Consider the following 21886-nt stretch of genomic DNA (forward strand, 5'->3'; position numbering starts at 1 on the left):
CAGAATGATGCAAAAGTGTCATTTCTAAGAACAGGTCATAAAAAAATATTACTACCTTGATCACTGCTCACTTTTTGGGCAGGCCATCCACCATGTCATAGGGACATTCAAGCAGCCCTGTGGAAGAGACCTGGAAGAATTGAGAGGGGACTGAGACCTCCTGCCTACAGCCAGTACCCATCAGCAGCCCTCGAGTGGACCATCCTGAGACGGCTCCTCCAACTGCAGCAAGCCTTCAAATGCAGCTGACATCTGACAACCTCAGGAAAGACTCCAAGTCAGAACTTAACAACAAAACTTTTAAGCTACTGACTATTAATTTCTCATGCAACAACAAATACCCAATAGGGTGTGTCTCTCTATTTCTCCATGATCCTATAACCTTGCAAGGATGGAGGTATACACACACACACACACACACACACACACACACACACACACTTTCTAAAGTAAACTTTAAGTTTTGAGATCATAGAACATTTACATGAAGTTGTGAGAAATAATTTGGAAAGATCCCCAGTTTTCCCCAATGATAACATCCTTCAAAACTCTATCATAGTATCACAGGGAGGACACTGGTAAGACACATCACATACAGAACAGCTCCATCGACACAGGGGTCCCTCACCTTGCCCCTTTGTGGCCACGCCCACCTCCCTCCTGGTACGCACACACACACACACACACACACACACACACACACCCGTGTTTAACCTCTGACACCATTTATCTCTTTTCTATTGCTATCATTTTGTCATTTCAAGAAAGTTAAGTACGTGGAGTAATGGCAGCCTATCAACTTTGAGTAATGGCTGTCTTCATTCAGTGTGATTCTATGGAGAGTCATCCAGAATGTTCTGTGTATCAATGATTCCCTTCCATGGTATGCTTGTTTAAACGTCCACTCTTTGAAGGACATCTCTGCTGTTTTGGTTTTAAGCTGTTATGAATAAAGCTGCAAGGAACTGCTATGTGCAGGTTTTGCAGGCACATGAAGTATCCCACCTCTGAGCTAAATGCCCAAGAGTGAAATTGCTGGTTCATACAGCAGTTGCATTTTTAGTTTTTAAAGAAATTTCCTGTGGAGGGAGGAAAATATTGAGGTCCTAATCCCTGGAACCTGTAAATGTGATTTTTTATGGCAAAGGGACTCCATGACCAAGGATCTCGAAAAGGAGAGATTGCTCCGGAACATCAAGCTTGTTACCACAAGTGACCTTGTAAGAGGGAGGCAGAGGAAACCTTGGTCACAGATGAGAAAAGGGCAATGTGACCGTGGAGGCAAAGCCTGGCGCAACATGGTCACAGTTCAAGGAGCACTTGCAGCCGCGACCTTAGAAGCTGAACAACACAAGACGTGGATTCTCCTCTGGAGCGCTTGATTTTAGCCCTGCAAACTTTCAGAATTGTAAGACAATAAACTGCTGTTGTTTTAAGCTGCTTTGTAGTACCTTCTTAAATCGGCAACAGAAAACTACTACACTGCGGTACCATGTTTGTCCTGGATGTCATTGGGCCCCGAGGTGTCACCCTAAGAAGCCACGCTGTTTCCAGGGTGGCCATGCCAGTTTAGGTCCTCATGAGTAGTGCATGATCTATTTTCTCCACCACCTTGCCAGCATTTTCTAATATTGTTATTTTTTAAAAAAACATTCTTCTTGGTGTGCAATGATATCTTTCTGTAGCATTAATTTGCATTTCCCTTATGGCTGATGATGTTAAACATGTTTTCATGAGTATATTTGCCCTGTGGTGAAATAGCTTCCAGGTCTTTTGTCTAATTGCTCATCGGATTCTTTATGCTTTAGTACTACTTTTATTGCTTATTTCTTATTATTGTCTCTTAATTTATAATTTATGACTGTTTCATATTGTTTTCATTACTGACTTTTTGAGAGTTTTATAGATTCTAGATACTAGTGCTTTGTTGGACATGTGGTTTGCAAATATTTTCCCTCACTTTGTAGTTTTTCTTTTCACCCACTTAACCGGGTCTTTGTAGAACATGTGTTTATAACTTCTGACAAGATCCAATTTGTCACTTTGTCCTTTTTTTAATATTTAATTTTTTATTTGTTTTAATTAGTCATACATGACAGTAGAATGCATTTATGCACTTTGATATATCATATGTAGATGGGATATAATTCCTCATTTTTCTGAGTGTACATGTTGCAGAATCATTGGTCATGCCGTCACATATATACATACAGTAATAATGTCTGCTTCATTCTACTATCTTTCCTATCCCCTGCCCCCCATCACTTCCCTCTACCTAATCTGAGGTAATACTGTTCCTCTGTGTTCCCCCTGCCTTATTAGCATCTGCATATTATAGCAGATATCCGGCCTTTGATTTTGTGGGATTGGCTATTTTGCTTAGCATGATAGTCTCCAACTCCAACCATTTACTGGCAAATGCCATAATTTCACTCTCCTTGAAAGCTGAGTGATATTCCATTGAGTATATATACCACATTTTCTTTATCCACTCATCTTGAGGGACACCTAGGTGGGTTCCATAGTTTAGCTATCGTGAACTGAAGCTGCTATAAACATTGACGTGGCTGCGTTAACTATAGTATCTGATTTTAGATCCTTTGGGTATAAATCAAGGTACTTTGCCCTTCTAAGGACTGTCCTTTGATGTCAAGTCAAACGACTCTTGAACCAGTCCTGAATCTCAAAAATGTCCTCTTGTGTTTTTTACTAGTTTTATAATTTGCACTTTACATTTAAGCCTATCGTTCATTTTGAGTCGATTTTCACATAAGGCATGAGGTTTAGGTCAAGATCTATTTTTTGCCATCAATGTCACTTGCTCTGGAACAACTTGTTGAAGAGGCGACCCCTCCTCTGTTGAGTGGCTTCAATCTTTGTCAGTAATCAGCTGTCCCATATTTGCTCAGATCTACTTTAGGATTCTTTATCCTGTTCCCTTGATCTGTGTTTCTCCCTCCACCCTACCACACATTTTAAGATGTTCTAGATATTCTGGGGTCTATGCTTTCCACATGAATTTTAAAACAAAATTTTTCCATGTCTATAAAATTCCTTGTGGGAATTGTGATAGGAATTGAATTAAAATAATAGTTTAATTTGAGGAGAATTAATATCTCTTCTATTTTGAGTCTTAGTCTAACAACATGGTACTTGTCTCTACTTACTCACATCATTTTTTCATCAGCTTAACATTTTTCAGGAAACACACCCTTTACACGTTGTGTTGGGTTTAATTAAATATTTTTCTTTTCTAGTGTGTCTGCAAATAGTGTACAGCAATTTTAATTTCTACATGTTCACTTTGAGGCTTCAGAAATGGGATTACTTGTGTGTAAGCATCTTGGATCCTATAACTTTGCTAAACTTACTTATTAGACTTTTAAGAATTGTAGCCAATCCCAAAGAACTAAAGGCAAAATGATTTCTCTGATATGTGGATGCTAAATTACAAAAATGGGGGTGGGTAGGGAAGATCAGAAGTACTATGGATTAGACAAAGGGGAATGAAGGGAAGGGGGGGAATGGGAATAGGAAAGATAGTAGAATGAATGGAACATTACTTTTCTATGTGTGTATATGACTACACGACCAATGTAATTTTACATCATGTACAACCAGAAGAATGGGAAGTTACACTCATATTTTATATATATATAAGTCTGTCAAATACATTCTACTGTCTATAACTAATAAGAACAAATAGAATTTTAAATAAGAATTGTTTTATAGATTCTTTAGAATTTTCTACTAGACAATCATGTCATTTGTTTCTTATTAACCAATCTGTTTATCTTGTACTTCTTTTTCATGCTTTATTGCAGTGGCTAAAACTTTAAGTGTCATGTTGAATCAGAATGGTAAGAGCATACCCCTTGTTCCCAGAAAGCATTCTGTCTTTCCTTGGTAAGTGCACTCTTTGGCTGTATGGTTTGGTAAGTCCTTTTTATCAAGTTGAGGAACTTCCGCTTACTCTTAGTTTGCTGAGGACTCCTATGATGAATGGGCATTGTACTTGGTAAATATTTTTTCTGCTTTAATTGATATGATCATATGATTTTTCTTATTGAGCAACTAATTCTATTGCTGGATTTTCAAATGTTGGACAAATTTTGAATACCTGGAATAAATCCTACTTGGTTATGACATCTAATGGTTTGTAGATATTGCAGATTTTATTTGCTAATATTTCGTTAAAAAATTTGTTTGTGAAAGATGTTACCCTGTGATTTTCTCTCTCTCTCTCTCTCTCTCTCTCTCTCTCTCTCTCTCTCTCTCTTTCTCTTTCTCTCTCTCTCTCTCTCTCTCTCTCTCTCTCTCTCTCTCTCTCTCACTTTCTGTCTTGCCACCCCACTCCCCAACCCTTAGTACTGGCTTGTCTAGTTTTACTATCAGAGTAAAACCACTTTCATAAAATGAACCGGGAAGTGTTCCCTCTTTTATTTGCTAGAACAGATTAAGTAAAAGGAGTTTTAATTCCTTAAATGGTTAGTAAAATTCTCCAGTGAAACTCTCTGGGTCTGGGGACTTCTTGTTGGAGAGCTTTCTAATTGCTAACTCGATGTCTTTAATGATCGTGGAGTTGTTCTAGTTGTCTCTTTCATCTTGGTTGATATGGGATAGTTTGTGGTTTTAAAGGAATTGATCCACTTTGTCTTAAGTTGTTGAATTTATGAGCATAATGACGTTCCTAGTATTCCCTTAATATCTTTTTAATGGTTGCAGAGTCTGTTGAGATACCTCCTATTTCATTCCAGCTATTAGTGATTTGTATCATTCCTGCTATTAATGATTTGTATCTTAAGTCTTTCTATCTGTGTGGATCTTGCTAGGTTTTTCAATTTTATTGATTTTTTTTTTTTAAGAATCCGATTTGGGGTTGATTTATTTGACCCCATTCATTTGCCATTTTTAATTTCATTGACCTATGTTTTTATCTTGGTTATTTCCTTCCTTCAGTTTGCTTTTACTCTTCTTTAGTTTCTAGAGACAATTAGATTATTGGTGGAGAATTTTTCTCTCTTCTGATGGAAGCATTTGGGGCTATCAATTTCCTTCTCCCCACTGTTCTAGCTGTGCCCCCCATATTTTGATCTGTTGTAGTTTTCTTTCTACTTAATTCTTTGCATTTTTTTAATTTCCTTGGAAATTTCTCCTTTGTCCCATAGATTATCTACACACATTATTTAATTCCTAAGCATCTGAAGACTTCCCTGTTGTCTTTCTAGTACTGATTTCTAATTTAATTCCATTTTAATGCAATTCCATTATGTCCAGAGCGCTTAGGCTGTAGGATGTTCATTCTTTTAAATTTGGTTAGATTTGTTTTACAGCGAAAGACGTGGTATACTTTGATGAATGTGTCATGGGCACGTGCAAAGAATGTTTATGGGAAACAAACCTTGCTCATTGTGAATGTTCCTTGGTGAGTGTGTCATGATCGTGTGACAATGTTTGTTCTGCTGTGGTTTCATGGAATGCTCTATGTATATCTGCTAGATCCTGTTAGTTGATTCTGCTTTTAGTTTTGATAGGTCCTTGCTGATTTTCTGCCTAGCAATTGCTGAGAGTGGGCTGTTAAAGTCTCCAACTATAATTGTAGGAATATACATTTATTTTTGTCGTTGTGAGACAAGAATGGATTCCTACTGCACATGCTTTGCAGCATCAAGCTCTTGTCAACTAACACTGCCCTGTGGAAATCTTTTCAAACTAACTGTAATGGGATTCTAATTCACTTCCTTACATGGCTGCCTACCGTCCCATGGTGTAAATACACCTGGATTTATTCTACTATTCTACAGTGATCCATTCGCTTTGTTTGATGGGTGATGTAATTTCCAGTCACCATTCAACTGGCCTTCTCAGTTGATAGGGGGCTGACGGGTAGAGATTCACAGTTGTGAAGTGGCCGTGGGGCTGAGGGAGGAGGGCACAGGGAGTCTATAGTGAGCTTTTTGATTAAACAAACAAACAAAAAAAAAAAAGTCTGACTTTGGAAATCACCAATAACTCTGCTTGCAGATTTTTTGAAAAGTCATAAAGTAAGCTTGATCATCCAATCATCCTTTCCTGAAAAAAAGAGTAGCAGTATCTTAGATAAAGATGAAGTTATAGCTCCGTCATGCAAACATAGGAACTAAAGACCAGAAATATTCTTCAGACAGGACCAGAGTTCTTAAAATAAAATATACACCAACCCTGGCCAAAACTGCAATTCCACCATATTCTTTACTCCAAGTAGGGTCTCTTGAATTTAATTCACAGACTAGAATGTAAACAGATAAGAGAATCCCAAATATAGTGGAATCACTATTGAAGGAATGAGAAATGTTTAGCTTGGGGAAGAGAAAAGGGAAAATACATCTTCAGCTACACTGAAGATTGTTATCTGGTGAGGAAGGAGTCCGGGGCTCCAGAGGGCCAGTTTCAGCCAGACGAAGGAAGGTCAGCAAGCATGGGGCCTAATGACCTGAGAATCCTGATGCTGACTCTTTTCAACATCATCAAAGGAATTGGAGCCAGATTCCAGCCCTGGCTGGGTGTATTCCAGCTCTGAGAGGCCACAGTCCATGTTAGGAGCAAGTGACAACTCACACCGAGGGCTGGCTCCCTCCAAGGACAGTCAGTCTGCAGCAGAGGGCCTTCCCCGTCCCCCCAGCAGACACTGCTCACTCTGGCCTCCAGAGAGCTCCTCATGAGCTCCTGCCGGACACCCTCCACCCCTCCACCGCCCTGATTTGAAGAGTCCTTCAGGACCCTGCATACATCCCGCCTCCTCTCCTCCTCCGCCAGGACTTTCCTGGTCACCCCCCACCACTGACCTCTTACCACGAAATCGGCCCCTTTTGGAACACAGGGTTCTTGTTCTTATTGTTGTTGTTGTTTTTTCCTTGTTAAAATGGGGCAGCTTTTTCTGTTTAATTAGATGGCAGTCCGTTTTAGAAAATCACCCTGTACCTCTTTTACCACCCACCATCCCTTCCACAAGGCAAGGCACACAATTGAACCCATAAAAAAGATTGGTTGGTCCATTTATTTCTCCCATTTCCTTTTTATAAATTCACGTGCTTTAATTAGAGCTGGGTCCACGTGGTGGCATTAAGGAGTTTGGCTTTCTGTTTGGAAAAATCCTGGCTGTAGAGAATTTTAACATAATAAGGATCTCTCGTGGCTCTCATTAAAGTTGACCCTCTTACTCAAACTCTCCTGGGGTTAACCAAAAAAAAGAAGGATGGCAGGGTGCAGAATTCATGGGTCTGCTAATTACGTTTCCCATCCGAGGGAACAGCCTGCAAAGTCTTGGGGTGGGCCGGGCAGGCATGCAGGCCCGTTGAGGAATAAGGTCAAGGAATCCGCAAAGAGAACAGAGTTCAAAATGTGCTCTCTGGAGTTGCCTTCTACAGTCGAAATAAGTCCTTACGGGAATTTCTCCACCGACCATTTTTGATCTGTCACATTCCCCAGTGCCCTGCAGCCACCTCTCTATTCCTCTGTCCTCAGAGATGACCTGTTTGTCAGGGAGAGCTTCCTGTTACGGTTAGAATATGGCTGTCCCCTTGGATACTCACGTCACCCAATGGGGAGGTGCAGGAGTCATGGACATGGAACCTTCAGGAATGCCATCGGTGAAGAGTGGGCTAGTTCTCACCTTCACACGCACCATGAGAGTGAGTGGCTGGAAAGAAGACTGCCCCCGGGTTAGGCCTCTCTGCATCTGTTCCTTCTTGCCTTTCTGCTTTCTGCCATGGGTTAAGGAGCGCAAGGCCCTCATGGGGTGTGCTTCTCAAGCTTGGACTTTCTAGTCTCCAGAACCATGAGCCAAAATAAATCTCTTTTGTTTATATAGCACCTGTCTCGGATACTCTAAAAACATACTCAGAGAACTGACTGACCACCTTTCCCATAATCCATGGCCTTACAGCATGTCTTGGTTGGCTCAGGCTGCTATAACAAGTATACCATAGGCTGGTAGCTTTAACAACAAACATTTTCTCAGAGTTCTGGGGGCTGGCAGCCCAAAGCCAAGGTGCCAGCAGATCCAGGGTGTGGTCAAGGCCCTCTTCCAAGCGTGCAGACACCCGTGCTCACATGGCAAAAAAGAGAATGAGAGGGCTCCCCGAGACCCTTTTACAAGGGCATCCATTCCTCCCATGCCTCATGCCTAAATACTTATGAAAAGTCCCAACTCCTAAAACCATCACCTGAGGGCTAGGATTTCAACATAGGAATTTGGGGGGACACCAATACTCAGAATAAAGCATAGAACTCGTGGTCTTTCACCATGACCTTTTGATTCACCGGAGGTTCTCAGGACCCTGGCACCAGGCATTTGGCAGAGACTCTCACTCACAGTAGATGTTTATGTGATGACTACAAAGAAAATACGTGAAGCTGTGGAGAGCCTGAACAAGGAGCCCCTGAGAAGCTACATGACACAGGTAGGAAAGGCAGTTGCTGATTTGGACTGAGTCTTAAAGGCTAAAGAGTATTGTCTTAGATCAAGGTGGGATGGAGAGAAGGGCCCAGCAGGGAAGAGTTTGAGCTAAATCCAGAGGTACAAGAGTCTGGGAAGAATGCTGTTGAAGTACCGGGGGACAAGAGACAAGAGTTGAGGTTCAAGAATTAAAATGAGGCCAAACTGAAAGTTTTCACACTCCTATTAAGGAATTTGGAATGAATTCTGAAAGCAAGGAAACTGAGAGCTTTTATTTAAATGAGAAAGATGAGATGGCAAATATGAACCTTAAGAAAGACAAATAATTCACCACATTAACAGAAAAAGGTAAAAAATGCATGTTTATCTTACTAGATGCTGAAAAAAAAAGATAGAATTCCACAACTATTTCAGATGTTTTTAATTATAAAAACAAGAATCACCGAAAAAAATTCTAATTTGTAAAAAGTGTATATAATAGCAAATCTCCTCTTTTATGGTTGAATACAGAAGGATTCGCTTTGTAACCAGAAGCAAGAAATTAACCTCCATCAATAGAATTCATCATTGTACTCGAGACTCCAGCCAAGGCAATCAAAGCAGGAAAGGACTGATATTAGCTAAAACTTATTGTGCACACAGGCAGAAAATATTTCCCTAAGTGGAGAAATGAATACGGAAGAATGTGCACTATTGTATTATTGTAAGAAATGATAAATGATCTTTGTGTCTAATAGGGAACTGTTGGAATAAATTTTAGCCCAACCATAATTTGAAAGTGAAGTGCATACCAAAAACAGAGGAAACACAATTGTAGGTACGAACATCTAAAGTTCCCCAAGGCATGTTAAGTGAAAAGAGAAGTCGCAGGACAATACAGGTCAAATGTTTCGCTTTGAATACCAGAAAGGAATAAGGAAAGGAAAAGAAGAAGTTGTGTGGGGTGTGTGTGTGTGCGCACGCGTGTGTGTGCGTGTGTGTGTGTGTGTGTGTGTGTGTGTGTGTGCGCGCATGTGCATGCACACCCTGGAAATTTAAACAGCAAATAAATATATCAAACTGGCTCTTGGAGAAATACAATTATAAGCATTGAGAAGGGCAAACGAGGCCCAGGAAATAGTGGTGCCCAGTCACCGGTGGAGATCTGACATGCACACGCACCTGTAGCCTTTGACGCTGGTCCAGCTGCCATCATCTCTCCTAATTATCACCTAATGGCCTCTACTCTCATTCCATCCTTTCCAGTGGTTCTCCATATAGAAGATGGAACCATCTGTCTTCCACTCTGCAGGTCCAGAGGGCTGCAGGGCCGGCCTGGCCTCTCTCCTCCTCTAGCTCTCCACCCACACAGCCAGCCTCTATTTCTATCTCCTCCCCTAGAACGGCCCCACTCAGGCCCAGGCCTGACACTTACCCACACATATTGCGCCCACCTTCCAGAATGTTCCACCCAACATTTAAGTCTCCGTTTAACATCATCTCCTGGGAGAGCCATTTTGATTTCCATGTCACCATGACCAGCATGGTCCCTCGCATTGCCTCTCCTCTGCCTCCCTCACCAGCACCAAGAGCACCAGAAGTACATCTAATCCACCACTTTATCCCCAACTCCTAACACAGCTACCCCCGGAGTAGAAGCTCAATAAACACCTGTTGAGTTAAAGAATCCATTAATTAATTGTTGGAGGAATGCGGTGATGAGTAGTCGGAGAGGGGAAGACGAGAGAAGAACTGGGTGCTTCTTTCACAAGAACCAAAGAAGAACCTCAAGGCAGAGCCTGGGAGTCTTTTAGAGAGAGGGTGGGGGTCAACAGTATCTGGAGCTGCAGAGAAGGAGGTCGGGCTGGACAAGATGGGAGGAGGCTACTGATTCCATATCGAGGGACTCCAGTGAGCCCTTTCCAGAAAGCTGTCCACAGGTTGGGAGACGCCATCAGTGCATGTGGATGTGGACGGGAAGTGAAGTGCAGAAGGGAGGGGTGCAAGAAGGAAGGAGGGAGACTGAAGTGGGGGCAAGAGGAAGAGAAAGCTATTTTAGTGTGGAAGAGACTTAAGGAAGATGTCTATTAATAACATAAAAAGCAAAGATCATAAATGCTCAACACCCAGCATTTCCCAATATGGTGCTGCATCTTGTCCCTACCTGGAGATGGAGTCCATCGGGTCCATGTGGGGTACCTCCAAAGGTGTACCACCGCCCATCTCTTCCCACTGCCCCCTGACAGCATTGGGCAACACCTCAGATCCTCATTGCGTTCTCCACTGAGCCAGCCATTCGCCACACTCCAGCACACCCGGCCCTGGGGGCTTCTAACCCAGATGGTGAACTGGGGCAGCAGGGGAGAGAGTGGGGCAAGGGAGGCGGCTGCAGCCCACCCTGGGAAATCAGGATCGTCCCTGTGGCCACTGTTTGATGAGTTCTGGTTTATTCCCCAGCTCAGTCCATAAATCACTTTGCAAACAGGGTTGTTATCTATTACGGGAGTTGCAACTCCCAGTGGGGAAAAACCACAGCTCAGTTCTTTAGATAGAGCAGCCAGAACACTTCAGAAATAATCATTTAGAAAGCGGTTGCTCCTTCCCTGAAACCAGAGGAGACCCTACAGAGCTCAGCTCTAGACAGAAGTGAACGGGCCATGGGCCACCAACACCATCAGTCTGCAAGACAGGAACAGTCAGAAGTAGATAGAGACTTCTTGGAATGTAGGAGCAGGAGGGACCCCAGGTCAAATGATGCCCCACACCCCTTGCCCACCTCTGAACTCATCCCAGCTTCCTGAAATTTCCCCTCCCAGTTCCAATTTCTTTCTTTCCTTTCTTTCTTTCTTTCTTTCTTTCTTTCTTTCTTTCTTTCTTTCTTTCTTTTTCTTCTTTTCTCTTTTCTTTCGTTACTGGGGATTAAACCCAGGGGGCACTTAACCACTGAGCCACATCCCTATCCTTTATTATTTTTTATTTGAGACAGGGTTTCGCTGAGTTACTTAAATTGCTGAGGCTGGCTTTGAACTTGCAATCCTCCTGCTTGAGCCTCCCAGTCTGATAGCATTTATTTACTATTTGTTCTACAATGTGGTCAAGGCCAAATAGAAACACCCTTCAAAATACTTGTCTTGTAAAAAAAAAAAAATCCATAAGAGGAAATTTTAAATTGAGAGAAAAAAAAATGCATCTGTAAATTATTATGGTTATGATTATTTGCAAATTAGAAAAAAAAATGGTGTTTCAATTTTAGGGATCAAACACCTTGGTGCAGAAACATGCCTCTTCTCCTGTGTGGCCAATAGTGATTTTGTATCATTAATGTATGTGATGACTGCATGTCCTGCTGCTGACCTGGCTTCTCCTCATGTGGTGACACTAGGTAGGACACATGAGTTCCTCAAAGTGTCCATCCAAGTCTCTACTGTGTGACAAGTTCAGAGCCCTCTGTGGATGCCTGAGGTCAAGGATGGTACTGAAATCTACATCTGTATGTAATTAGATTTTCTTTCCCCTGAAACGTACAAACCTATGATAAATTTAATTTACATCAGCTATAGTTAGAAACTAACAACAATAATAAGTAGTAAAAAAAAGAACAATTATAATAAAAGTTATATAAATATGTTTTCCTCTCTCTTGAAAGAGTCAAGACAAATATTCGTATTTTCAAACTGAGTTTGACCGGAGGTAACAAAAACCACAAACAGTAAAATTCCAGGTAAGGAAGGGGCAATCTATTTGTTGCTTGTATGTTTTGTGTGTTGTATTCATGTTTTAAAACCCCCATCTTTAAATTTTGTGCAAGAATGATTGACAAGGCAAGTCACAAGTCTCACGAGTAATGTCACAAGGCTCACAGGGCCTCCAGCGAAAGGTCAGGATCGGTGTGAGATGGTTTAGGATCTGGAGAGCTCCTCTGGAGTTCTGGAGAGCAGGGGTGTGACAGTGGGCTGCAGCCTCCTGATCCTTCATCAGAACCAGATGCAAACGCCCTGCCTTAGAGAAATAATTCAGAGTTTTGTGACAAATGTCTGTCTGCCCCCCTCATCCCTCCTCCAGGGTCAGGCATGGCAGAACAAAAGGGGTCAAGACTCATTTTCTCCCACTACCAGTTCTTAGGCACCTCTCCTGCTGAGCTGGCTGTGGGGCCTCTGGCTAGGGAAGGCTAAAGGGGTCCAAACTGAAACTCTGGGAGGAAGAGGAAGCAAAAAGGGATGTTCTAAATCCTTGGCAGCAAAGGTCTTTGGGATCTGATGTAGGACACCCTAGTGGCCTCTGCCAGAACTACACCATGAGCTTGCCATGGGCGGGGGTCTATTTCTGCCAGCCTGAAGCATGGCATGAGAGCTAAAAGCGGGCAGGAGGTCCCCAGGCCTGGAGACACACACCTATGCTTTTTACTTTTCTATTTAGTCATAGGAAAATGCATGTTCTCAGGAATGATGGGATGCACAGAGGCCCTCCTAACTAACTTACACTTTGCCCATCTCCAAGGCGGGCAGTAAGTCATCATGAAGGGCTGGCTCTTCCAACCAAATAAAACCCTTAAAATAGTTATGTTTTCCTTGTTTTATCTGGAGAGTAAATGCTTTCAGTGAGCCCTCGTTTGGTCCTTTGGAAACCATAAGGAGCCCAGATTATTCAGTACCTCTGTTAACAACCACCTCAGGGGCTACTTCTTTGCCAGCAGAGCTGGAACCCTGTTTTGATTCTTAGTTTTGTTTTTCTTTTTCTGTTTGGGCTGTTGGCTATAGAAAGTTTTAATTTTGCAAAGTAAAAAGCAATAGTATTAAACAGACTGTCCGTAGGGCCCTCTAGACTGCCAAGCAATTATACTTAATGGACTTTGATCAGATGGAGTTTGTCAGAATGACCTCAGCAGAGAGCCCTGCCCATGTGAGGCTGGGTGAAGGCCAAGTTCCGTGGGGTTTGAAGAGTTGGTATGAGTTAAAGTTCTTAAAATTTGGAATGAAATTTTTGCTTCTTATTCTGCCTATTCAATGGATGGAAGGGTGGAAGGACGCGGAGGCCTTCTGCTTTGGGAAAACACAATTCAGATGACACTCCAGCATGGCTTAAAGTCCAAACTCAGGAGGCTGGGGTTGTGGCTCGGTGGCAGAGCGCTTGCCTCACATGCGTGAGGCACTGGGTTCGATCCTCAGCACCACATAAAAAGTAAGTAAATATAGTAAAAGTATTTTTGGGCTAGGGATGTGGCTCAATCGGTAGCGCGCTCGCCTGGCATGCGTGCGGCCCGGGTTCGATCCTCAGCACCACATACAAAGATGTTGTGTCCACTGAAAACTAAAAAATAAATATTAAAATTCTAAAAAAAAAAAAAAAGTCCAAACTCAGCAACATTATAACAATGAGCTCTTTGAACATCTTTTCTCATGAAGCCTCAGTTTTGATGAGTGTCTGATTTCTTTACATGGCCACCAGGGTTTCAGGAGTCTGGGAACTCGAATGGTCAAGGGAAACACCAGTTCAAACAACCTCATTGAAATTCCTTTTCTGCAGCTTCCAAGTTTCACTACAGTTCCTCCCAGGAGCCTGGAATCATGGCTAAAGACCCAAATTTTCCCCATCAGTAGTAGGATTTGCTAGGTTACTTCTGGAGCAGGGCGAGCATGGTACACATCTGTTATCCCAGCAACTCAGGAGGCTGGGTCAGGAAGATCACAAGTTCAAAGCCATCCTCAGCAATTTAGTGAGGCCCTAAGTAACTTAGCAAGACTCTGTCTCAAAATAAAATATAAAAAGGGCTGGGAATGTGGCTCCGTGGTTAAGTGCTCCCAGGTTCAATCCCCGGTACTATATATTTTTAAAAATGGATCAAAGAAGCCACAGATCCAGCTAAGCTACCATTGTCTGCCCTGGCAAGAACAAAAGGCTGATCCAAGGCAGAGACACGTTCCAGGAGCTGAGAAGATGCTAGCTCACCAAGGGCAGTAGGTGACTGCCTTCTGGGCATGTCAGGTGGGGCAGGAAGCTTGAAGTATACCCAGCACCTTCCCACTCACGGAGATGGAGCAGTACAATACAGCCGGTAACTATGAAATCCCGGTCCTTGGCTCCTGGTATCTTGTTGGGGATCCAGTGGTCTAAACAGAGATGCCTAGTTGCCCCTACTCCAACTGAGCTGGTGACTTTTGTAACTGTTCTGAAATTCTGAGAAAAGTCACCAATCCTAGCACTGGGAAGCACCATCTGTTGCACATGTCAGGGGACAATTGTCTCACTCTTATTGTTTTAGTGAAGGGAGGAGGAAGTGAAATCACAATGGGAACAAAGCGGTTTGGTTTTTTACCCAAACTAGAAGCTAGTCATTATGAATTTGTAGGTCCAAAAGCTTATTATAAGTGTCAAGGTATAGCTGCTCATACATCTGCACAGTCCATCCGTCCTCATGTGCAATTACACATCCACATGCACCACACTTCACCATGTAAATTTATATACCTACACACCTCATCCATTCGGGAATGCAGTTACATATACATATACCCCAATGCCCAACATCCATTCTAGTGTGTAATGGCGCGCACACACACACACACACACACACACACTCAGGTCAACATCCACCCACTCAGTGGGCTATTCCTATGTTCAATGCCTCCCACTGTAGACATTCTTTATCTAGAACATACTGTAGATAGTATATGGTAAAATGCAAAGTGAGAAACAGTCTCACATACCAGGAAGTAATTCACTCCTTTTCTGATGGTTAAGATCTCCTACAGATAGCTGATTATTTTCAGTAATGAGTGACACTCCACCAACCAAAACCTGTAGAAGTCTGACAGAGCTGTCACCAAAATTCATGAATGGCATCATCAGCTTGCTCAGTAAATGCTGGCAAGAGTATTACAGCTCTGAGCAGTGTGCCCTTAAACCCTTGCTCTTAAATTAGGCCTCCTGATTCTTGACATTAGCACTTGGGTCAGTTCTAAATGTGGTCACTTCTGATTGTGTGTACACGCACACATGCTGGTCATTGATCTCAGGGCCTCAACATGCTAAGCACATGCTCTACCAGTGAGCCACATCCCTACCCCTGTGAGCTTTCTGTAAGTCTGTGATGTGCCCCGTGGAGGCACATTTCTTGTGGGACCTACCACGGGGCCAAAGGCTGACCCAGTGCAGCTCATACAGTATCACCTTTCCGTCTTTAGCCTTGAGCCTCAGTCTTGTCTTCAAATGGTTCTTCTACAACAGCTTAGTGGCTCTTTAAGAACTGAGCTCCTCTCCACCCACCCTAAACTATGCATACCTATCTTACCTTCCTCAGTTTTCCCTGCACAGACCTGAGAACCAACATATTGCCTTCAAACCTACCAAAAACCTACAACAGCTGCAGGTCACAGGGATGCTAGCCACCTTGGACTTTAGGGCAATAGATTTTTACGGTGCCCAGCACCATCATCAATATTCTTTTGTATTTCTATCCATCTATAGGTCCAAATATAAAATAGGTTTTAAATAGAAATTTAATGAAAATATTCATTCATCTTTGCTGTTGGGTTTTTCTTTTCTGTCTATCCAAGGCATATTTTCTTATTCTTCTCTGTCACCAAAATGAAAAGAAAAAAAAAAAAAAAAAACAAGTTGTAGCTAGACTCAGATGTGTAAAAAGGTGTTGCTGGTAGGGACTCCCTGACATGAATACAGACCTGGAGCCTTCCTCAGGTACATAACCTCTTGCTGTTAATAAACGGCAAGTTCAGTGGCAGCAGAAAGGACAGATTAAACATGCCACAAGCTTTGGATTCTAGTGTTGCTCAGGAATTTTTTTACAGTGTTAAATTTTGATTCTTCATTAATTAATATTACTGATATAATGCTTTGAGGCTTCCTAGATGATCAGAAGCCACCAGACTTCTGTATTTCTCAGTCCTCCTCTTACGTAAGAAAATCAAGTTTAAATATTTGCTAATTATCATGCTGTGTGCAACATCCTGATAGCACCTGTCATCAGGTATTTCTGAGAAGCCAGAGTCTCTAATGATCCGATATATGAATTTTCCAGAAAACTGGAAACCATCCAGGGCTTTCCTTAATTTAGGAAAAATATATATATCAAAGAGAATAACAAGTCCTTTCTCAAATTCTAGACCTTTAGACTTTATAATTGATATCCAGTCAATGATAAAGATTGCCCATTTCTATCTACCAGAAATTATTTAAAGGAAGGATATCAATAGAACTATTTACAAATCAGTAAGGAACACCCAAATAAAGGTTTTTTCCCAGTTTCACGATTTTTTAATAAAATACGTTGGTGGTTTAACTGTACATGGGCAATGTGGGAATTTGCACATGTGCACCAACAGAGGGCCATGTGATAATTTGAATCAACATGCGCACAAGGAATGAAATTGTCCTTTAGTGTCTGATTTCCTTTCTGCGTGATTTCGAACTTCTCCAAGAAAGCAGGGACAATGCCAGCATTTATGTTCACATGACCCTGCGGTTCACAGCTGCTGATGAGCAAGGGGGCAAACCAAGGACAGTACCCAGCACTCATTAGTCATGCTATGTACCCCCTGGGTCACTGTAACCCACAGGACACAGTTAGGCTCTGAACAGATCAGCCAGCCTCTGACTCTCGGAATACCATTACTGAGGGTCACTCAAAAGATGGCCAAGCAGAGCAGATTTATTTTAGAATGATCATCGTTATTTTGCCACAGCTGACCTTCAGAATTGGACAGTGGCCTTCATTCTAACACAGAATCAAAGCCCTAAGCAGAGTGATACTTTTTTCAAGGAAAACTTTAAAAGCCTTAGTTTGACATTATCCTCAATTGGAAGACTACCCTCTATGTTTGACACAACATATAAGCTTTGTCAAGATATATTGATGTCTTTTAAATGTAAGTCTTTTTGAAAAATAGCAATTATACTAACACTCTAGAGATCGTTAATACACTCTAGTGTTACAGTTTAACCTCAGAGTTGTCAAGGTTTTTTGGTTTGGTTTTGGGTTTTTGTGGGGGGCTTTTTTTTGGGGGGGGGTGAGGTTGGCCCCTGCTTATGTACTTTAAACAAGCAATACAAGAAGAATATTTATTTCTTTTAAGATAAACTCAACCAAGTGTGCATACTTTATGCTGATCTTTATCCCTTTTGGTAAAATATAATAATCCATATTCAGAAGCTAAGAAGCAGGTCAAATTAAAATGCAGATTCAAACAAGAAGGGACCCTTTCTTAAACACCAATAGTCAAATTATTTATCAGTGCTTTTCATATAGGTAAAGATAACCCTTACAATAATCTGTTTCTTTGGAAACTGTGGTTGTTCCAGAATTGCCAAGATACTCCATGTTACCTGAAGATGTGTTCTGCTGATTGTTCGATTGGATCTGCAGCCAGTATTTACAGAACAGATATCACCACTGGTCTTGCAATGTTATTAACACAGGTGGGGATAGAATTTGTGTCTCAGTTCTTTTTCAATTAAAAAAAAAAAAAAAAAAACATGTCTTGGATCCAATGTAAGTTGGGTCTTCCCCTCTTGGCCAGGGGAAGTCTGTCCAGGTGTGGAGGCTGCTGGTCGGCTGCCTAGCAGGCAGGAGGAAATAAGCATTTGTCAGATTAATTGAACTGAGCTGAGTATTTGCTCCTTAAACAACACAACATGTTTGCATAAAGAAAAAAATCTATTAACTACATCGTGTTTTTATAATTCTCTGTGTTGGAAGAAAAACTCCTTTCCAGCCTGTGGCTTCAGGTAGCAGCACCTTCAGCCCCTCTGAGCCCATTTAAATGGAAGGCTACAGACACTGGGAAAATAGTCCCAAATTCTCCTTTCTCTGCTGAAAACCAAAACCACTGGATATGGAATGCAAGACCCACGAAAACCTTGCTCACAAGAAAAGTGGAATCCGTCTTCTAGAAAGCAAGACAGCGTTTGGCCCGCCCTGCCAGGGACTGGAGATCGTTGTTGTGGTGGGCAACCTCTTGCCCACCCCACCAACAGGCGAGGACACAGTGGAAATAGTGACATTCGGTGCAACTCTCATCCCCGCAGGGGACTGCCCAGGTCTAACAAGTGTGTTTCAGCAGCGCGAAGTAGGCCGGACCCTCGGTCCCACGGATAAGCGCCCATGGCGAAAGGGGCACTGGCCGGACATTAGGTGCGGCCAGGTAGCAAAGGCTTGCCAACCGGGTGGAGCCCAGGGGAAAGCAAGACAGAGTGAGGTCACGCGTTTTTTTCAACCTTTTCCCAATGGATGCGGGAAAGGCGCATTTGTAGTTCGCTCCCGAACTGATTTCTATGGAGTGCGCATCTCCTCGCCTCTAACGTGACAGCCACGGGTGCCCCCCCCCCGCACCCTAGGGCTTCAGGAAGAGGCCTGACCGCAGCTGGCCCTCCCGCCCGGCCCCCGGGACCCCCACCAGGACGGCCCGCGCCAGTACCCACCTTGACGACATAGGTGACTCCGGGTCCCAACACCTGGTCGTTGGCATGCGGCGCCCCCCGGGGGGGCCTGGGCAGCGGCTCGTCGCCTGGCCGGCCCTTCTTGGCGCTGCTCATGCTCACGGCCGGGGCGCGGGGCGCCGGGGGCGCGCTGCCGTCCGGGGCGGCCAGGCTGGGCGCGCTGCAGCTGCCCGAGAGCCGCGCGCCCGCCCGCTCCCGGGCGGCAGACGACAGGCCGCGGAGGCCGGAGCTGGAGAGTTTCAGGTGGGACACCTTGTGAAGCAGGTGGCCCAGGCTGCCGGGCCCATCGTCGGGCGCCTTGCGCAGGGCTTCGCCGGACACCAGATAAGGGGCCGCCTCCGGGGTCGCGCGCGCCGCGGAGACCTTGCCGCCGCCGCCGCCGCCGCTCACCGACAGGCTGTGCAGAAGGTCATCGACCGATGTCACCGAGTCATTCCTGAAGCGGTTGTACTTGGTGCGTGGAAGCATGCCCCTCCGTGGGCTCGCCGCATCCGCCCGGGCGCTGCTGGTGCCGGCCCCCGCGCGGGCTGCCGCGCATAGCAGGCGAGCCGCTGGCCCGGGAGCGGGACGAAGAGCTGGGGTCCCAGGACAGGCTTCGGCAGAGGAAGAGCGGAGTCAGAGGACGACGCACTCCCACCATTAAAAGCCAACACAGCAGCGGCCGCGCAGCTCCGGCCCGGGAGACCGCTGCCTGGGGTTGAACGTTGGCTTTGCAAAAGTCATAGTTGCCTGTGATGGAGAGCCCAGCTGCTTGGGGCTGCTCACAGCAAAAGCATGACTCACTCTGAGAGGAGACCCTTCTCAACAAAGGCTCGGTGAGCACTGCAAATCACTTCCTGTAGAAGAAGAAAAAAAAAGGAAAAAAAAAAAAGAAGCCAAAAAAAAAAAAAAACGACATCCACCCGCTGACAGCAACTGGAGCCAATCAATTCTCAAATTTCCTTTTTCTACCTTCCCAGATTTTTCCTTCCAACCTTTGATTTTTCACTTCCCCAACCCCCCATTCCGCAATTGTGCCAAAGGTGAATCCAATTCCTTCAAATGATCAAATGAACTTTCGGAAACCCATTATTCCATGTTAGGTTTTTCTCTTCCCTGCTTAGCTCATCTATGTGAGCCCTAAAAGTGTATGACAGCGATGCCTTAAAATGTGACGAAGGCTTTTTAAGAATAAGTCTTCAGCGAATCCTGGTGAATTCTGACTTGGAAAGCAGTTGAGAATGTTTAAATAGAAAACAAAAAGGAATATTCACCCCCCAGGTGAACATAAAATACCAATTTCCTAGGTTTTGTTTTTTTTTCTCCTTTTTCTTTTCAAATCAACAGAGCAGCCATGATGAGCGTCTTTGTGGCAGTGCAGTGCCTCCCCCAATAAAATGTGCATATGAACTTCTGCACAGTGCGCCCAAGGGGGGGTCTTCCCTGCTCATTTACAGCAGTCTTTCTCAGCCAGGGTTAAGTTGAAAATCTACTTCCAAAAAAGAAATGCTTCTTCGATGAGTGGCAACAGGCTCCAGAAATCCATTCCAAAAAAAAAGAGGGGGCTGCGCTTCAAGTTTTATTCCAACTGAATGTGTTTAAGCCCTGGAAAAATGCCTGAGAAATGCTACCAGTGCATTACAATGTCCCCTTCAGTTGCTGCCTGCAGCCCAGCAGTCAGGAGGAAAAAAAAAAAAATGCAGCTGCACATCAAATCCACAGGGGGAGGGGGGAAAAGCCTGGTTTTCAGGAATCGGGCTCAGGCTTGCAAAGAAATGTGCAGGCCTCCTTGCTCCCAGTGAGAAGCACAGGACGTTGGCAGCCTCCAGGTCTGCCCTCCACTCTGAGGCCCACTGACCCCTTCCTCAGTAGCCTCTGCCAGGCGGCCTCCTGCATGAAGATAGCCTGGCCCACGGTGACACGCTGAAAGTTCCCGGCAACTTCTGTGCCAGCCCATTCATCCACCTCCAGCTCACTCTCAGGTCACCCTGAGCCCTCTCACGCCTGGCCCTGGACAGGTGTGGCCTGCGAGGCCTCGAGTTCCGCCCCGGGCTGGGCGGGCGCGCGGGTGAGGCCGGCCCCTAGGGCGCAGGAGCGCGGAGAGGCCGCGCGGCCCCGGCGCAGGAAACGTGTGCCCACAGCTCTCCTCCTGCGCCGCAGCCCTAGCCCAACAGCCACTCGGCGCTCCTTTTCCTCTTCCCCCGGCTCCCCTAGCAACAGCAGATGCACACCCCCCCGAGGTGGTTCTGATGGTCATCAGAGTCTCCCTCAAATCTGAAGCCAGGCAGCCCTATCATCCCCAAACCCTGATCTTCGTTAGAAGCAGACAAAAACCGCAAAATGTGAATGGAAGGCTGTTTGTGTGAATGAAAGGGCCAGCGAGCGAGCCAGCCTTTCTGTGAATGGAGCCGGGCCCGGCAGCCGGTGCCAGGCAATCCCCTGGGCTCCCGAGGCCCCAGCCAATGAGCGGCCGCGCGGATGACTCATTCAACCCAGGCTGGCTCGATAGTGGGAGATTCCATTTCAATCAAGGGCGGGATCTTTCATCCCACGGCAGTGTGGGAAAAAAGAGAGAAGGAGGAAAAAAAAAAAAGATACCACCCAGCTCGATTACAAAGACACTGGGAGAAGGAGGACGGCCGTTAGTGGAGAAAGGAAAAAGGCGCTTTTCAAGGAGATCCAAGATCGACGGGTCAGGTCCCAGTGTGAACAGGACCACTCTCTTGGAGGTGAGCTGTGCCCCAAACTTCCATTCACCAGTTCAGTTACATCAAGGAGCAGCCATGAATGTGCCGTTCGGTTCCGCTTTTATTATGAATGTACATTGAATGCACATTCAAACCGAGGTTACCTTCCTTCCATTTTTTTTTTTTTTTTTTTTTTTTTTTTTTTGGTAAAGGAATAGAGAACACCTGTGCGAGCTAAGGGTCTCCCAGGGAAGGAAAAAAAAACAATGGTACGGAATTAACCCTTTAGCCAATAGGAGACGTTGAGTTCTTTTAGTATGAGGAGGCCCATAGGGAGAAATGGGATATTTTA

The 21886-nt window shown here is 44.3% G+C and overlaps 1 protein-coding gene across 1 annotated transcript in view; it reads right to left on the reverse strand.

The window, feature by feature from the left end:
- The window catches only part of Shc3 (SHC adaptor protein 3), a 168116-nt gene extending 148780 nt beyond the window's left edge, over positions 1 to 19336 (reverse strand). Inside the window, exon 1 of the mRNA XM_076837083.2 lies at positions 18851 to 19336. Coding sequence (XP_076693198.2) covers positions 18851 to 19336 — 486 coding nt within the window. The remainder of the gene's footprint in view (positions 1 to 18850) is intronic.
- Positions 19337 to 21886: the final 2550 nt, after the last annotated feature.

This window comes from Callospermophilus lateralis, chromosome 17 (genome assembly GCF_048772815.1).
Source record: "Callospermophilus lateralis isolate mCalLat2 chromosome 17, mCalLat2.hap1, whole genome shotgun sequence".
NCBI lineage: Eukaryota > Metazoa > Chordata > Mammalia > Rodentia > Sciuridae > Callospermophilus > Callospermophilus lateralis.